This window comes from Carassius carassius, chromosome 41, assembly GCF_963082965.1.
Source record: "Carassius carassius chromosome 41, fCarCar2.1, whole genome shotgun sequence".
Lineage (NCBI taxonomy): Eukaryota > Metazoa > Chordata > Actinopteri > Cypriniformes > Cyprinidae > Carassius > Carassius carassius.
Genome location: NC_081795.1, coordinates 13,015,248 through 13,031,091, shown reverse-complemented (window position 1 = coordinate 13,031,091; position 15,844 = coordinate 13,015,248). Strand labels below are relative to the sequence as shown.

Sequence of the window (15,844 nt, the reverse complement as noted above, 5' to 3'; positions counted from 1 at the left end):
TCACGAAAGCGTGTCATTTTCACGTGTTATTAAGCCTTGCCACTTGCAAATGTAACCATTCAAAAGACTTTAAAGCATTCAAACACAAGACGCAGAAAAGCTGAACTGAGCAGCTGGTTACTCGCGCGCTGTGCTCGTCTCACAGACAGCGACACTGAACTGACCTCTCGTTTGCAAAGTTTTCCTTTAAGTTCCTCCTGCACCTCAACGAACAAAAACAAATCGCAGTTTAAACAAACAGAAAAGGATGTGTAAGAGCCCACTTCAGCACTGCGGTGTTCTGGTGTTCAGGGCTCACGCAGAGAAAGGCGTCTCAAAACACTTGAACACCGAATTTGTCTGTTTTTGCTCTTAAAATACATAAAAAATATGTGAAAATACCCGTCTTGGATAGTATGTTCAAAAAAACTGTCAGTTATTTCTTAAGTTAAAGTAAACAGTTGAGAAAAAAATCGTATGTGTATTATATTGGATGCATTTATTGTCTCTTAAAGTGACCGCGCCTAATAGGGCTTGAGCATGTTGATGAACAAATAAACAGAACGAACATACAAATTAAACACTTTCAAACAGGGCCCACTGGTACAACCTGAACCGGGGCCCCGCAAACCCCAACTATTCGCCTGTTTACAGTACAAACCTTGTGAGTGAACTATTAGGGCAAAAAAACAAAACAGAAACAAAATAATCGTTCATTAATCGTAATCGAGGTAAAGTGTTCAATTAATCGAGGTTTTAACTTTAGGCCTTAATCGTCCAGCCCTAGTTTTAGCCATGAATGCTCACTAACTCCACATTTCTGAAGAGGGTAAAATACCAGCGCACACAAAGTCTGTGTGTGCAAGTATGTGAAAGTGAATGAGAGAGAGAAGAAAGAGTGGAACACCTAAGCCGGAGCGAATGGACAGCTGTCACATCCAATGTGTGTCACTGCAGTCTGACCTGCTTATGTAAGCCAAACAGCTGTGGATGGCCTCAAGGGGAAACACACTCACAGTGTACGTCTCACCTCCACCTACATCATGCACAGAGACAAAATGACTAAGGCTAGAAACCACCAAAGTAAACAGCTTCTCCCTCAAAAGGCATTAAAACAAAGTATGTGCATGAAATAAGAGTCTTGGAGAGAGCCGATTACAGTCTCAGAGTGACAGCAGAGAGAGACAGACAGATAAAAATGAAGACAGTGTAAATAGGACTCTAGTGAGGAGATAGAGTGGCAGAGCTGGCCTGCTCCTGTGCTGTTATTCCTGTTCTGTATGCCAAGTTGGCAGCCGTTCTGGCCGTCTGTCAGGATAGTTCTGAACAAAAGGCTCCTCGGGGAGCAGGCATGATGAGGAGGCCCGAACAAACAGCCAGGCCCACTGCCTGACCTGGGAAGGACTGAATTGCTTAACAGCAATGTTGGGAAGGAGTGTAAGAGCACTCAATGGACAGCAGTCAGATTCAAAGCTGTAACAACAGATGTTTGTAACAGCTAATCAACATCCCCCAAGAACGGGATTATGGGGGATTTTGCTAAAATGCATATATGGTAGACACTGGGCAAGACATTGAAAGAAAATAAAAAATCTTATATGTGGGAACAAAATTCCTCAGAATTCCTTTAGCCTTTATTTAAATAAAAAATTTAATTTATTTAAATCTAATCTATCTATCTGCCCATTCACGCGTTCATCCATCCATCCGTCTGTCTTTCATCAATCAATCACTCAATAAATATCTATCCATCTACCATCCATCCATCCGTCCCCCTGCCCATCAATCAATCAACAAACCCATCAATCAATCCCATAAAATAAAAGTGGAAAATATTGCCTCTTTGCAAAAAATTTTTGTTCTTGGCTTCCATTTCATCTAATGACAGTTTTGACACTCAAAATTTAGAAGATCTTAAACATTTGCTATGCTACAGTGAAAACTTAAGGTTTAAACAGACTACAAAGAGACACACAAGCTTCATTCCTCCATAATTCAACCTCTAATCCATTTCTCACTCACTTTGGGAGTCCCAACCTCCTCCTCCATGAGGCTGTGTTCAGTAGCACAGGAGGAGTGAGGGAACGTGAAGGAGTCTGCAGGGGCTTGAGGCACAGCTGGGGATCTCAGGAGACGTACGTTCTGAGGCAGGAGGCTCATCTGAGGAGCAGCGCTGCTCGCCTGTGGTGCAGAGAAAGAGATACGGAAAGTCAACTAGTTGGCAAACATATTTACACTACTGTTAATATTTTCATTTTCAGAGGTAATTTGAAGAGTGGTACCTTGACGACAGTCTGCTCTGCAATCGTACTGGGACGTCTCTGGCGGGCATCGAGTCGGGGCTCCACTGGGAAACTGCAGCGGTGGGCCTTTAGCCTCTCAACCAGCAAGTAGTAGATAGCAGCAAAATGATTATAACTCTTATTCTGAAGAGACTGCAAAACAGAGAAAAAGAACGAAAAAGAGCCACATTAGTCAAGCTTGTGTGAATATTACAGATGCAATTACATTTCTTGAAATTTGTATAAATTTCTCACCTCTACTGTCTTGTGCTGGTCAACACCCAGACTGTGCATCAACCGGAGCACCTGTTCACTGTATTCTCCCACACCAGCCTCCCCCTCTACAGTCTGCTGATATAACATCGGCCTCTGCACAGGCACCTCCATCACCATCCACTTGTGTTCCTTTATTTGTCCTATAGACAGACGCTTGGAGGGGTCTAACACCAACATTCGCCTGATCAGATGCTCACAGTCTGCACATAAAAGAGAAAAAAAGAAAAACATAAACATGACACGTCCTGTACCCAGGAAACAAAAATAACACTTGCCAATGTAACCCCTCAGGTTCTACTCAAACCGCTCTAAGTGAGTGTTTCCGGGAAGGAGGCAGGCGCGCTAACAAGGACACTAAAGACTGCAGTAGAGTTAGGTTTACCTGCACAACTCTTACAAGCTGGCCAAGAAGCAAATGGGTAATATTTTTAAACCATATTCTCTATCTTGTGGTCATTACAGTTTTTTTTTTTTTTTATTAATACTTTCATTAAGCAAGAACACATTTGACTGATCAAAAGTGACAGTAATGACATTTATAATGTAACAAAATATTTCCATTTCAAATAAATGCTCAACTTACTATTCATCAAAGACTCCTGAAAATGTTTTATCACTGTTTACTTGGCAGAGGAAATGTTTCTTTTGATAGCAATTACCAGTAAAATATTATTATTATTAGTCAAGTATTATCATAATTGTCAGATCATTAAGAAAGTTCTGTGCTTGCCTCAGCAGTGAGAACAGCAGCTCTGTACAATCTCATCCTGAAAGGGTCACATTGTGTTTGCTTCACAGTAAACACGGCTGCGTCTGAGGCATACTGTACACTCAGAAGTGGTGACAGCGTGTACAGTCCAATGCTTGGGTCAAGATTTGTGGAACAGTCTGTCTACAAATGAAAAAACCGCCCAACAAACGTTGCACTGTAGGACTAAAACAAACCCAAAACTCATTATGCTTTTGAGAATGCACAAGCCCTTTTGTCTGTCCCTGAGCCCTTGATTAATGACCATGTCTGACTCAGCTGGGCTGAATGAAACTGAATGAGACTGTATAGGACTGGCGGTGATGTGGGCGTTCTTAATGCTTCTGTGCGTCTCATTGCTGATCATTTTATTCAAGACTGGCTCTTCCTGTTAATCTGCAGCATTTACGGTTTCTGGAGAGCCTGCGAGACACTAGAGCAAACAGAGAAAGTCGCACAGCTACAGTAATACTCCTTGTGCTGGAACACAGTGGGATGTCTTGCTGGAAACATCCTCGTCTCAATGGCTCCCTCACTTCAGCAGCGGGAATCACAGAATCTTATTACCATATTCATTTGAAAATCATATGTTTAAATTCAGCTGTGAGGAACAGATTGTGAACCCTCTGGAAATACCTTGTATTTAGGATGAATTGTTCTTCAGATACAAACTGGCTGGTACGCTGATATTTATAGATTTTTTTAATCACTATGTGATTGAAGACTATATTTTTGAATTAAAAATAAAAATCCGGTCATCATTTAATCTTTATGTCAATCACAACCTGTATGATTTTCTTTCTTTTTAGGTGGAACATAAAATATTTTGAATAATGTTGGTATCCACTTTCGTTCCTTTAACTTAAATTACAGGTGCATCTCAATGAATTAAAATGTCTTGGAAAAGTTAATTTCTTTCAGTAATTCAACTCAAATTGTGAAACTCGTGAATTAAATAAATGTAATGCACACAGACTGAGGTAGTTTAAGTCTTTGGTTCTTTTAATTGTGATGATTTTGGCTCACATTTAACAAAAACCCACAAATTCACAATCTCAACAAATTAAAATACTTCATAAGACCAATAAAAAAATAAAATAAAAAATTCTGAATTTTTGACCTTCTGGACTGTATGTTTATTTACTGTACATGTACTCAGTATTTGGTAGGTGCTCCTTTTCACTTTAATTACTGCCACAATTCGGCGGTAGGTGATCAGTTTGTGGTACTGCTGAGGTGGTCTGGAAGCCCAGGTTTCTTTGACAGTGGCCTTCAACTCATCTCTATTGTTTGGTCTCTTGTTTCTTATTTTCCTCTTGACAATAGCCCATAGATTCTCTATGGGGTTCAGGACTGCTGAGTTTGCTGGCCAGTCAAGCACACCCACACCATGGTCTTTTAACCAACTTTTGGTGCTTTTGCCAGTGTGGGCAGGTGCCAAATCCTGCTGGAAAATGAAATCAGCATCTTCAAAAAGCTGGTCAGCAGAAGGAAGCATGAAGTGGTCCAAAATTTCTTGGTAAACAGGTGCAGTGACAAAAAAAAAAAAACATTTTCAAAAAACATAATGGACCAACGCCAGCAGATGACATTGCACCCCAAATCACCACAGACTGTGGAAACTTAACACTGGACTTCAGGCAGCTTGGGCTATGAGCTTCTCCACCCTTCCTCCAGACTCTAGGACCTTGGTTTCCAAATGAAATCCGAAACTTTCTCTCATCTGAAAAGAGGACTTTGGACCACTGGGCAACAGTACAGTTCTTCTCCTTAGCCCAGGTAAGACGTCTCTGACGTTGTCTGTGGTTCAGGAGTGGCTTAACAAGAGGAATACGACAACTGTAGCCAGTTGTGTGGTGGCTCTTAATGCCTTGACCCCAGCCTCAGTCCATTCCTTGTGAAGTTCACTCAAATTCTTGAATCAGTTTTGCTTGACAATCCTCATTAAGTTTGCGGTTCTCTCGTTTGGTTGTGCATCTTTTTCTTCCACACTTTTTCCTTCTACTCAACTTTCTGTTAACATGCTTGGATACAGCACTCTGTGAACGACCAGCTTCTTTGGCAATTAATGTTTGTGGCTTACCCTCCTTGTGAAGGATGTCAATGATTGTCTTCTGGAGAACTGTCAGATCAGCAGTCTTCCCCATGATTGTGTAGCCTAGAGAACCAAACTGAGAGACCATTTTGAAGGCTCAGGAAACCTTTGCAGGTGTTTTGAGTTGATTAGCTGATTGGCATGTCATCATATTCTAATTTGTTGAAATAGTGAATTGGTGGGTTTTTGTTAAATGTGAGCCAAAATCATCACAATTAAAAGAACCAAAGACTTAAACTACTTCAGTCTGTAATACACGAGTTTCACAATTTGAGCCGAATTACTGAAATAAACTTTTCCACGACATTCTAATTTATGCACCTGTAAATAAACAAAAAAATACAATGGAAGTAAATGAGAACAAAAGCTATTTGGTTGCTAACATTCTTAAATATCTTCTTATGTATTCCACAGAAAAAAAAAATGCATAAAGGAAGAAATGATAACTGAATTTTCATTTTTTGAGTAAACTATCTTTTCAAGTCCAAGACTAGAAATTTTGAAATCCTAAAACACAGACTGTCTAAGTAATTTTGTAACTGACTTATGTTTTGAATCATGGAACATGGCCCAAGGTTTTGAGCTTTAGATCTTACACAGCTGCTGTAGAGTCTTGTTTCCTCTTGGAGTTCATTGATCTCGGCTGTTCAGAGCAGCTCAACACCATTTCACCTCTTCAATCAATGTAAGGATGATGTTTTGGTTTTGGTATGCAGTGCTATGTTTTCCCTGGACATCAAGATTTTATATTTACCCAAACAGTTAAAAGTTTAGCCCACAGAACTTTGTTCCAGTAGTATTGTTGACTTTTACAAAGACCCCAGTATCAGAGGAGGATCAGATGCTGCTTTGGTTAAGTGCAAATGATTTAAACATGATGATTTAAACAAAAATGTACTGCTGTAAAACGTCTGTGTAAATCCGCTGCCTCTATGCAGCATGCAACAGCTTAAATGCACCTTTTGTGGTATATATGCAGATTAAGATGCAGCTTTTACAGGGCTTTTGCCGTGTAAAGACAATGTAAGACTCCTTTTGTCTTCAGATACCATTTTGGGAACAATTTAATTAAACTTTTTTTTCCTGCGTAAATTCAGGGATGTCAAAACTAAGGATTAAAATTAATTTTAATGAAACTTCAGCAGCAAAGACTATTTTCATGGCAAGAACAAGGAAGAATAAAATAATAAAATAAAAAATCCATCACAATTTTTATTTGTATTTTTTTTTAGATAGATTTTTTTTTTCAAATTTACTTGTGATAAAATTGTTTTACTTTTAAAATTTTACTTTTAAAACCGTTTTTTTTTTTTTTTTTTTTTTTTTTACGGTGTACTAAAATTACCCTAATCTGTAGAAAATTTCACATTTCTAAGTAAAAGTACCTTCCCTCTCCATAATTTTATTTCACCTCACATTATTAAGACAAGTACCATAGGAAAGTTTTCAGAAAAATTTTAGAAACATTTCTGAAAGTCTTTGAATAATTTCATAACACAGTTAAATGTAATTTAGCAAATCTCAAAAGGAACATCCATTTTCCGATTTACAAATAATGCTATGATTCTTAAATTCACATGTAGCATTGAAATAAATAGTATATAGTTAATATACTTAATAAAGCACTTAATTGGCTCTTCATCAACAGAATAAAAATAAATAATAATTGTATTGATATCGAACAGAATTGTAATATCAGAACATCCCTACCAGTCAACCTCACTAACAGACGAGTCGGTTACAGAATGACTAGTTTGCTGGTGGATCATCATGACTCATGTTCCACTGCTAAACATCTCCGAGCAGTTAGAGCCGTTCCTCTTTATACAGTCCAGACACACACACAAACTGTAGCCAAGCATTTATGGAATGTTTTAATTGACCAGGCTTGAATTTCATTAAAAAACAGCAACTGCTGCCAGAAAACCTTTCCTAGCATCACCTTCTGTCATGAAGTAAGGAATACGGAAACGGCCTTCCAGAACACGTTGCCGCAGAATGGGGAGAGAGGGGCCATCGAAGGGCAGGGCGCCACACACCAGCACGTACAGAACCACCCCCATGCTCTGCAGGAACACACACAGCGATTGCAATGATTGTGATGATTACAACGTGCAAATGTACAGGTGCACACATTTAAAGGGATAGATCACCCTTAAAATTTATATTTATTCACCCTTTCTACATTTGTATCACTCTCTTTTTTGTGGAACACAGATGCTTAGCAGAATGTTAATGCTGCTCTTTTTCACTGTATATGAGCATCCCACCCAATAAAGTCACGTGTGTTTGAAAGCGACTTGAGAGTAAATGATTTTCACTTTTGGGCAACTCTTTCTTTTTTGGCAGTAAATAGAGAGCAAGAGAGCTTTCACATGATCTGATCTCTATCTCACACGGACCACAGTGTGTTTGGTTTATACTTTGACGTCAGCCGAGTTCTCAAAGGTTGAATAAGTGGTAACACAAACAACTGTCAGCTGACTCACTAATCATTTACAGGGTGAACCTGCACGGATAACGCTGGCTTGGCAGATCAGTGCAGAGCAGTATTACCCAGATGTCCAGCTGGGGGCCCTCATACTGCTGTCCCTCAAACACCTCCGGGGCTGCATATGGAGGACTCCCACACCATGTGGCCAGGGGCTTTCCCGACTGGAAGAAATTTCCAAAGCCAAAATCTGCAAGAATGAAAAAAAAAAAAAATGAGAACGGTGATATAAGAATGAAACGGACAGGGTTTGCTACGTCTGTGTTCATGGACATGGATAACATTTCAGCTTTAGGGGACAACAAACAGGAAGGTTTCGTTACAATATTGACTGTACTATCAAGGTTCCCACACCTAGTGACCGTTGAACTCTTCCAGTCGTTTGTAACTGCTGTCAACCGATTTAATGAATTATACTACTGTTTAAAAGTTTATGGTTTTTTTAAGTCTTTTATTCTCACAAATACAATACAACCATCAATATTCTGAAATAGTTAAAAAACTGCCTTCTACTTTAATATATTTTGAAAATGATAATTTACTCCTGTGATGGAAAAGCTGAATTTTCAGCAACCATTACTCAAGTCTTCATTAAATTTCCATGGCTTTTCCAGGGCTAGAAGTATCAACTTTGAGATTCCAGATGCTCATATTCATAAAAAATAATGCCAAACACGGGTTCATGACTGGTGAGGCATATTGATGGCTTTTACATTCTTAATTTACCCTCTTTTGGCATGTGTGGCAAAAAATAAAGGATCCTGTAAGTGTGTGTATCATTTGTCAAGACTTGGGAAATATAATATCCCTTCACTTGCATACCGTACTTTCTGTGCAAAATGAGTTTACTGATGAACCAGAGATGTAAAGCTTGCTTTACATGATTACCCATGACTCTGAAAGTACAGACACTGCAAAAACATCCTTCTCTAATAACCTAAGCTAAAAACACATTTTCTCCACACATCCTCAAAGCTCACAGTACAAGGCTTTTACAGCCCACTTCTTTTTACTTTGATGACTAATATTAGTGCTGTACTCATCGAGAAAAAAAATAATTTCCACACAAACTTTGCCATTAGTGTAAAATTTTTATTTTATATAAACTTTTATATAAAGACCATTTTTAAAATCTTTCAGATCCCATGAAATCAAAAATTGAGTTTATGGTTTTGAGTCTGTCTGAATTAATCTATATGCTGGTGTTAGATATAAGCATTTAAAATGTATAGTCTTTACAATTTATTCATTTATTGAAAACGGAGCAAAAATATTAATCCAATGCACTACTGATCTCCAATCACATGCTTTCTAGAATGAGAACATCCCTCCCTGTAATACTGCTATGACTGATTCGAAAATAACAGATAACGTTCATTGCTGTGATGTAACTAAAGCCCATTGGCTATTTTATTAAAGACACAAACCCTTTGAAATTTCTCATCTTAAATTCCTGTTTCAATAGGAAATAAATCACCAAGGAAATAAAACTGCATTAAAAAAAAGTGATGGGGTCTTGAAGGAAAAAAATAAAAAGTGATTTATACTTTGACTAACAAGCTGTAACACCGTGAAAATTATGAGAAAAGATCAGACTACATAAGGTCACTAAAAATTCCTATGAGACCTAATTGGCATTATACAGTACCACACTACATCTACTGGCAAATGTTGTATAATGTGGTATGCTGACAACAGCCAATGAAAGAACAGAGGGTCGCTAAGCCAACACACAAGCTGAGCAGCATCTGTAATAGGGTTTAGTGGATCATGCCGTGCAAACCCTGATGGAAACAGTCATCACCACCTCACTCTGGCTTTAATGGGTTGGATGAACTTTACAAAGTGCTCAGAGATTAGATACAATGGCCACCACTGCCAGAAGTCTAAGACAGTGGCGTCTTGGCCAAATATGGCTCTCAGTCCAATGTGTATAACGGTCGACCTTCCTTAAAAGCATAGTCTACAAGCCTGTATTTGTTCATAACTGTGTGCAGCTGCAAAAAATAAAAAGACCAAGTTACTTGAAAAGCAAAGATATTAGGGCATGCTTCCAAACATCTTGATTTAGGTTTATTTTTTCTTACATTTGTGTTTTCTTGTTTTATGCATGAACCTCACAAAATTTTGTTAGATGTATGCTTAAAAAAATAAAAATTGGCAATCTGTATACATATTATATTTTGTATGCATAATATATAAATATACACACATTATTTTACAGTGTATTCTGTTTGAAATTCAGTCATTTAGGATGAAATTATCACTGAAATGTCAAATCTTCTGATTTTATTTAAATTCCAGTGAGTATTAAGAGTTTGTCTAGAATCTGAGCTTCAGGGGCCTCATAAAATGAAAATGTGAACCTTAAGGGAGAGATAAAAAGCAGCCATGTTCATTTTACATTGGGACTGTGATGTAAGAAGCCACTATGATGAATCCATATCAGTTGAGCTGACCCACTTCATGAGTTGAATGCTGAGCAGGAGCAATTGACGTCAATGCTCTAGGCAGTCCAGCGGCAGACATTGCAGGAGTGAGCCTCAGCATTCAATACAGGAATCACATCCGGCCCCAGAGCTTAACTCCTGCAGCTTGGAAAACAGTGGCTAATGCCATATTTAAAAGCAGGCAGAACTGATCTTTTTGTTACTTTATATAAAAGCTTTTATTGAGGTCAGTCGCACTGGATCTCATAATTTGGTCATGTAGTGAACACACGTAACAACCTCTGCATTGGACTGGTGCTGGAGGTTGTTTGTGTAAAGATCTCTGGGGATCAAATCCTAACAATTTTCATACGGTTTCCCAATCATTGCCCATCCCCAGGAAGTCTCTCCCTCCCACAGGTTTGCTCATTCAACATGATTTATGGGAAAAACAGTTGAAGTGTACACTCTTCTCTTGCTTCATGCTTTGACATTTTAATGTCATGTAACCACAATGCAAAACCAGTACAATATGGAAAAATGGATCCATGGTTAATAGATTAAAGTTTCACCGTCTTCTTCTTTCAGTCATGATGCAAGCACATAAATGTTTGAAGTGGAACATAAAAGAATGATGACCTTTCTTTGAGTGACCCAGCTCCGGCCATCTTCTAAGAGGCTGACTGTGCATCAGTGTGGGGCAAAAAAAAAAAAGGACCTTTAACAAAGCCTTGTGGGACACTCCTCTGTAACTGGCCACTGCATTACTTGCTGCGAAAAAAATCAATCTACCAACATAATAGTGGAGGTTGGGCAGAGAGCAGGTTGATGTGTCAGGGAAACTGACAATGTTTGGTCTGCGTGTAAATATGTGCACACATATGTGTGCGGGAAGCTCTCCTTTAGTTGAGAGCCTTGCATGAATGCTCAAAACCTGGCTCACTTTATAGTCATTAACCTCTTGATTGCTCAAATTCAAATGAAACTGCAAGTGAACCTTGAATATATAGCTCAACACAGAATGCACCTGTGTGCTCTTGACGCAAGTCATGGCTCCACCAACTGAGCAGTACCTGAGTCATCATCCTAAGCAGTACAGCTTTGATTAATAAATTGTCTATCACACCCTATAATTAACCATGGTGAAATAACAAAAATGTAGGTGAAAATCTTCTAAAGCAAGGGAAATCCCAAACCATTGTACAAACTTACAAACAAATGATGTTTTACACTACAATCTAGACTCTCCACTTCAGTGTTGATAAAAGCAAAACACACACACAAACACACACGCATGCAGGCACGCACACATAACACTTGTTTTTTAATTTATGCTTTTTATTTGTGCATTTACTCAGTAGCATAAATAAAAAGCATAAGTAAAATAAATAAATCTATTTCATGAGCATATATTATATATAAAATAATAATAAAATATAATTCATTATAGCCATAAATTATATACTACATAATATCAAACTGGGTAAATGTGTACATTTTATATGTAATATATAAAATAAATAAAGGCTAGAAAGACTATAAATTTATAACAATTTTAGATAATCGAATGGTGAACGCCTATACCGGCAATCTTGATGTTCATGTGTCCATCAAGCAGCAGATTCTCCGCCTTCAAGTCCCGGTGAACGATGTTTCGATTGTGGCAGTACTCAACAGCAGACAGAATTTGCCAGAACTTGCGTCGTGCCTCTGGTTCACTCAGCCGTCCATGCTGGGCTAGATAGTCTAAATAAAGATGAAGTGAGGTTAGCTAAACATTACAAATACACAAAACACAGACCTAAATCAATGAAACATTTTGAATGGGTAATGTAGTGTAATATGGTTCACAATAAAATGTGACTGAAAAAAAAAAAAAAAAAAGTTGAAAACCATGACCACAACACACGTTGTACCGGGAACGGCTCCGGCGGTGTGGTGTGGCTAGTGGCAGAGATTGATGAGCCACAATAAGGAGGCTCTGTGGTGTGTGGATAGGGTAAACTTCCCCCCGGATGGTGTAATCATGTGGTCACCACACCCTAGAGTACTGGGTCAGTCCCTGGCCCTCGGCCTGTGGCCAAACCTACAGTCCTCACACATTCCATTCCATACTCGTCTTGGGATTACATTGAGGTGGGCTGCCAGAGTGACTGTGGGTACATGGCAATGTGTTGTTTAAGACGTCATTCTCTGTATAAGCTGTTTTTCAAAGATCAAAATCAATTTTCAAAAACAGACAGCAATTTGTGATCACAGAATTACCTTGGATAACCTAGCCTTAAAGGGATAGTTCACCCATAAAATAAAAAGTTATCATTAATTACTCACCCTCATGTCATTCCAAACCTGTAAGACCTTTGTTCATATTCGGAACACAAATTAAGATATTTTTGATGAAATCCAAGAGCTTTCTGACCCTCCTTACACTGCAATACAACTACCACATTCAAGGCCCAGAAAGGTGAAGGTGAAGTCAAAATTGAGCAAAAATTTACAGGCAATAAAGGCATTGTTGATTGCCAATATTGTAGAAATGTTTAAAACACAGCTCAGACAGATCTCATATTTAAGCAAAGCAATTTTTCCTTTTTTTGAAACGACTTCACGTTATTTGAAAATATGCAAAATCTGCGTACCTTAATATAGAATTTTTTTTTTTTTACACGCGTACTTATATACACATAATACAGTAGTAACAATAATAATAATTTTATAGTAATGCCAAATGTAAAATTCACTGAGCTAACCAATTAGATACAAAAAACACACCTGACACAGGAATGTCTCATATTTGTTATAAATGACCAGCAGGAATCTACTTTAAGATAAGGTGTTCATGTTCACTCTGCTTTATACGACTCAACTGGCTGTAATCACCCTCACTAAATTACAGACTGTGGACTTTGGTCAACACAACAACATATCATTCTGGTGCCAGCACACCAGGGACATCAGGCCTCTAAAATTATCTAGTCATGCATGATTTTTTTTTCTTCTCTTAGCCATGTGAGCATGAACAAGATGGACCTAAAAGAGCCTGAGCTGTTCTGCTGGCCTAATAAAAGTGGCTTCTACTTTACAAGTAGTACAACTGGAGTTACTCTCAACTGACCCTTACAAACCAGAGCGACAGTCACACCACAGTCGCATGGACTTGTTAACTGCCTTAAATACTTTTTTTATTGGAAAATATTTATCTATTTTATTTCAGTGAATTAAAGTTTTTTTTGTATGTGACAATACTGCCAGGAAAGGTTCAGTTAGTTTGTGCTTTAAAACCCCTAATACACAAGCCCGGCAGTAAAATGCACCTTGCTGAGAAGAGGAAATGCTCTTTGTCCTCTCGCGTGCCTCTTTAATAAATAAAATATTTATTAAAAAAAATAATATTACATAGTTCATAAGGTCATTCTGCATATAAAATCGTTCTAAAATAATTGGAAAAATATTCAATATTCAAATATTCAAACAATGCCCGTGTATTTTCTAATTCTTTAATTAGATTTAATTAGATTCTTCATTAGTAGATTTATTTTAATCTTTTCACATAATTATGCTCTTCACCAGTATTCTGTATTTTCTTGCTGTGTGACCATTTTTTTTCAATCAGTCTCTTAATTTATGAGATCATAAACTCTAAACTGCATATATACTAATTAAAGATCAGTTCAAAATTAGTTAAATTAAAGAATAAAACCATGGTACTAAATATCCAGATAAAAACTATGCTTCCATAGTAAATATGCAAAAACAGGGTAATAAGATAAATTTGATTATTTTTATTTTGGTTATTTTTTTTTTTTTTTTTTACAACTAAGCGAAACTATTTCCAACATACTGAATACATTTCTTCTGGTCTCCAAACACATGTACGCTCTTTCCAGTGAGTCATAATTGATCTAGGAGTTATGAATTTTCCTATACTACTATTACTAATTCGAAAACCTAAAATTGACAGACTAGAAATAGAGCCTGAGGGTACAAGGCAGGAATCGAGACGCTGAGGGCAGACACGGGTGTCAAGACTGATCAGCTGACATGTTCAAAAAGAACCTTTTCTTCAGCTCTGGATTTTTCTAAAATATGCATGGCCTACATTTCTCCCCTCCACTTCCAAAATTCAAATCAATGTCCCTTAGCTTTCCCTCTCTCTCCTGCTTTGCCTGTGCGTTCTGCAGCTCCTACTTATTCGAAGTTGACCCAGTTTCCAGGTCTCTGTAATGCTTCGGCTCTTCTCTGTGGTGCTGGTGGAGCAGACAGGCTCTAGTAGTGGGCTTCTGTGCTGCTAAGCTCCACCACAGGGGAACGAACCCAGCATTTCACAGCACCAAATGCTGCTCAGTCTCTCTCTCTCCTCTCTCTTTTATCCCTGTGAAGATTATCTGATGAAAGGGAGTGCCTGGTTTAATGTTAGGATTGCTTAGATTCAGTGTGATGCAAGCACACACAACTTGGTCTTAATGATTCCAAAACGTATCTTTCATAATTTGTGATTGACTGGAGACTTTTAGTCTTGATAGAGATGGCACATGCTGTAAATAAGTTGCATAATCATATTGTGCAACCGAGAATCACAATAGCTGGACAGCATGGCCTCTCAGTACTAAAAGACCGTAATTATATGGTAATCTTGACAAAAAACTGTTGTGCAAGTATTAGTAATGCCATGTCGACAGATCATTTTATTTATTTGACCTCGGAAACCTCAATTCTCTATGGGACACATTTGGCTGTTATCTCACCCTTTTGCACAATTGGGCGGGAACAAGTTATTTGGTTTGCCCCAGCCACGACATCCCTCTTTATATCTCTTTCAAAACAGAGGCTGTTGTCACCAGGGTCATGGTGTCCGCACAAAGTACACCACAACCACGAGATTGTAAAAGAATCATGCTAAATGTCTGTTTATTGTCTAGCAATAAAACACTTTACCATTATGAGCGTGCTGATTGGTGCCTGGCCAAACAGAATATGCGTGACAAATAGGTTTACAAAAATACAACAAATAAATCCGTAACAAAAGAGTGTTAAGTCATTTGTCTGTCCGCAATGAATGCAGAAATGTTACACAATGCAGAACAACAACAGCCAATTATAATGTATTTGATGTTGAATATACAGTTTTGGGCCAATAGGATTTCACTGTGGGCAGGGCTAATATCTATAGGCTTCATATTACAGCTATTTCCCATAAAACGCATCAAAACTTAAAAACACACACACATAAAAAAAAACTGGACTCCCCAGGGTATAACACATTCTTGGTAGCATATCACATTGCCGTGTACTGTGAAACAGACACACTGTTATGCAAGAATAATGTGGGATGATTATGTGAGTTATCACAGGTGGTGCACAGCAGCTTCTGCTACAAAATCAAACCCCGAGTCTGAAATTGCCCCCTATACCCTTAAATGGGGCACTCTTTGACCGGTCAGCCATTGTTAGTGGTGTCCTACCGAAACCTTAATGGACATTACCCATTTCACTTATTCAATCCTACAATGCACAGCGACAATGAATGTACAACTCATAATGCAA

The 15,844-nt window shown here is 38.2% G+C and overlaps 1 protein-coding gene across 1 annotated transcript in view; it reads right to left on the bottom strand.

Moving 5' to 3' along the window:
• The window catches only part of LOC132122770 (serine/threonine-protein kinase SIK2-like), a 37,097-nt gene that overhangs the window by 12,523 nt on the left and 8,730 nt on the right, over positions 1-15,844 (bottom strand). The window contains exons 4-9 of the mRNA XM_059533162.1: positions 11,885-12,046; positions 7,937-8,061; positions 7,323-7,446; positions 2,517-2,737; positions 2,262-2,414; positions 2,002-2,160 (exon numbers count right to left, since the gene is read on the bottom strand). Of these exons, the coding sequence (XP_059389145.1) occupies positions 2,002-2,160; positions 2,262-2,414; positions 2,517-2,737; positions 7,323-7,446; positions 7,937-8,061; positions 11,885-12,046 (944 nt within the window). The remainder of the gene's footprint in view (positions 1-2,001; positions 2,161-2,261; positions 2,415-2,516; positions 2,738-7,322; positions 7,447-7,936; positions 8,062-11,884; positions 12,047-15,844) is intronic.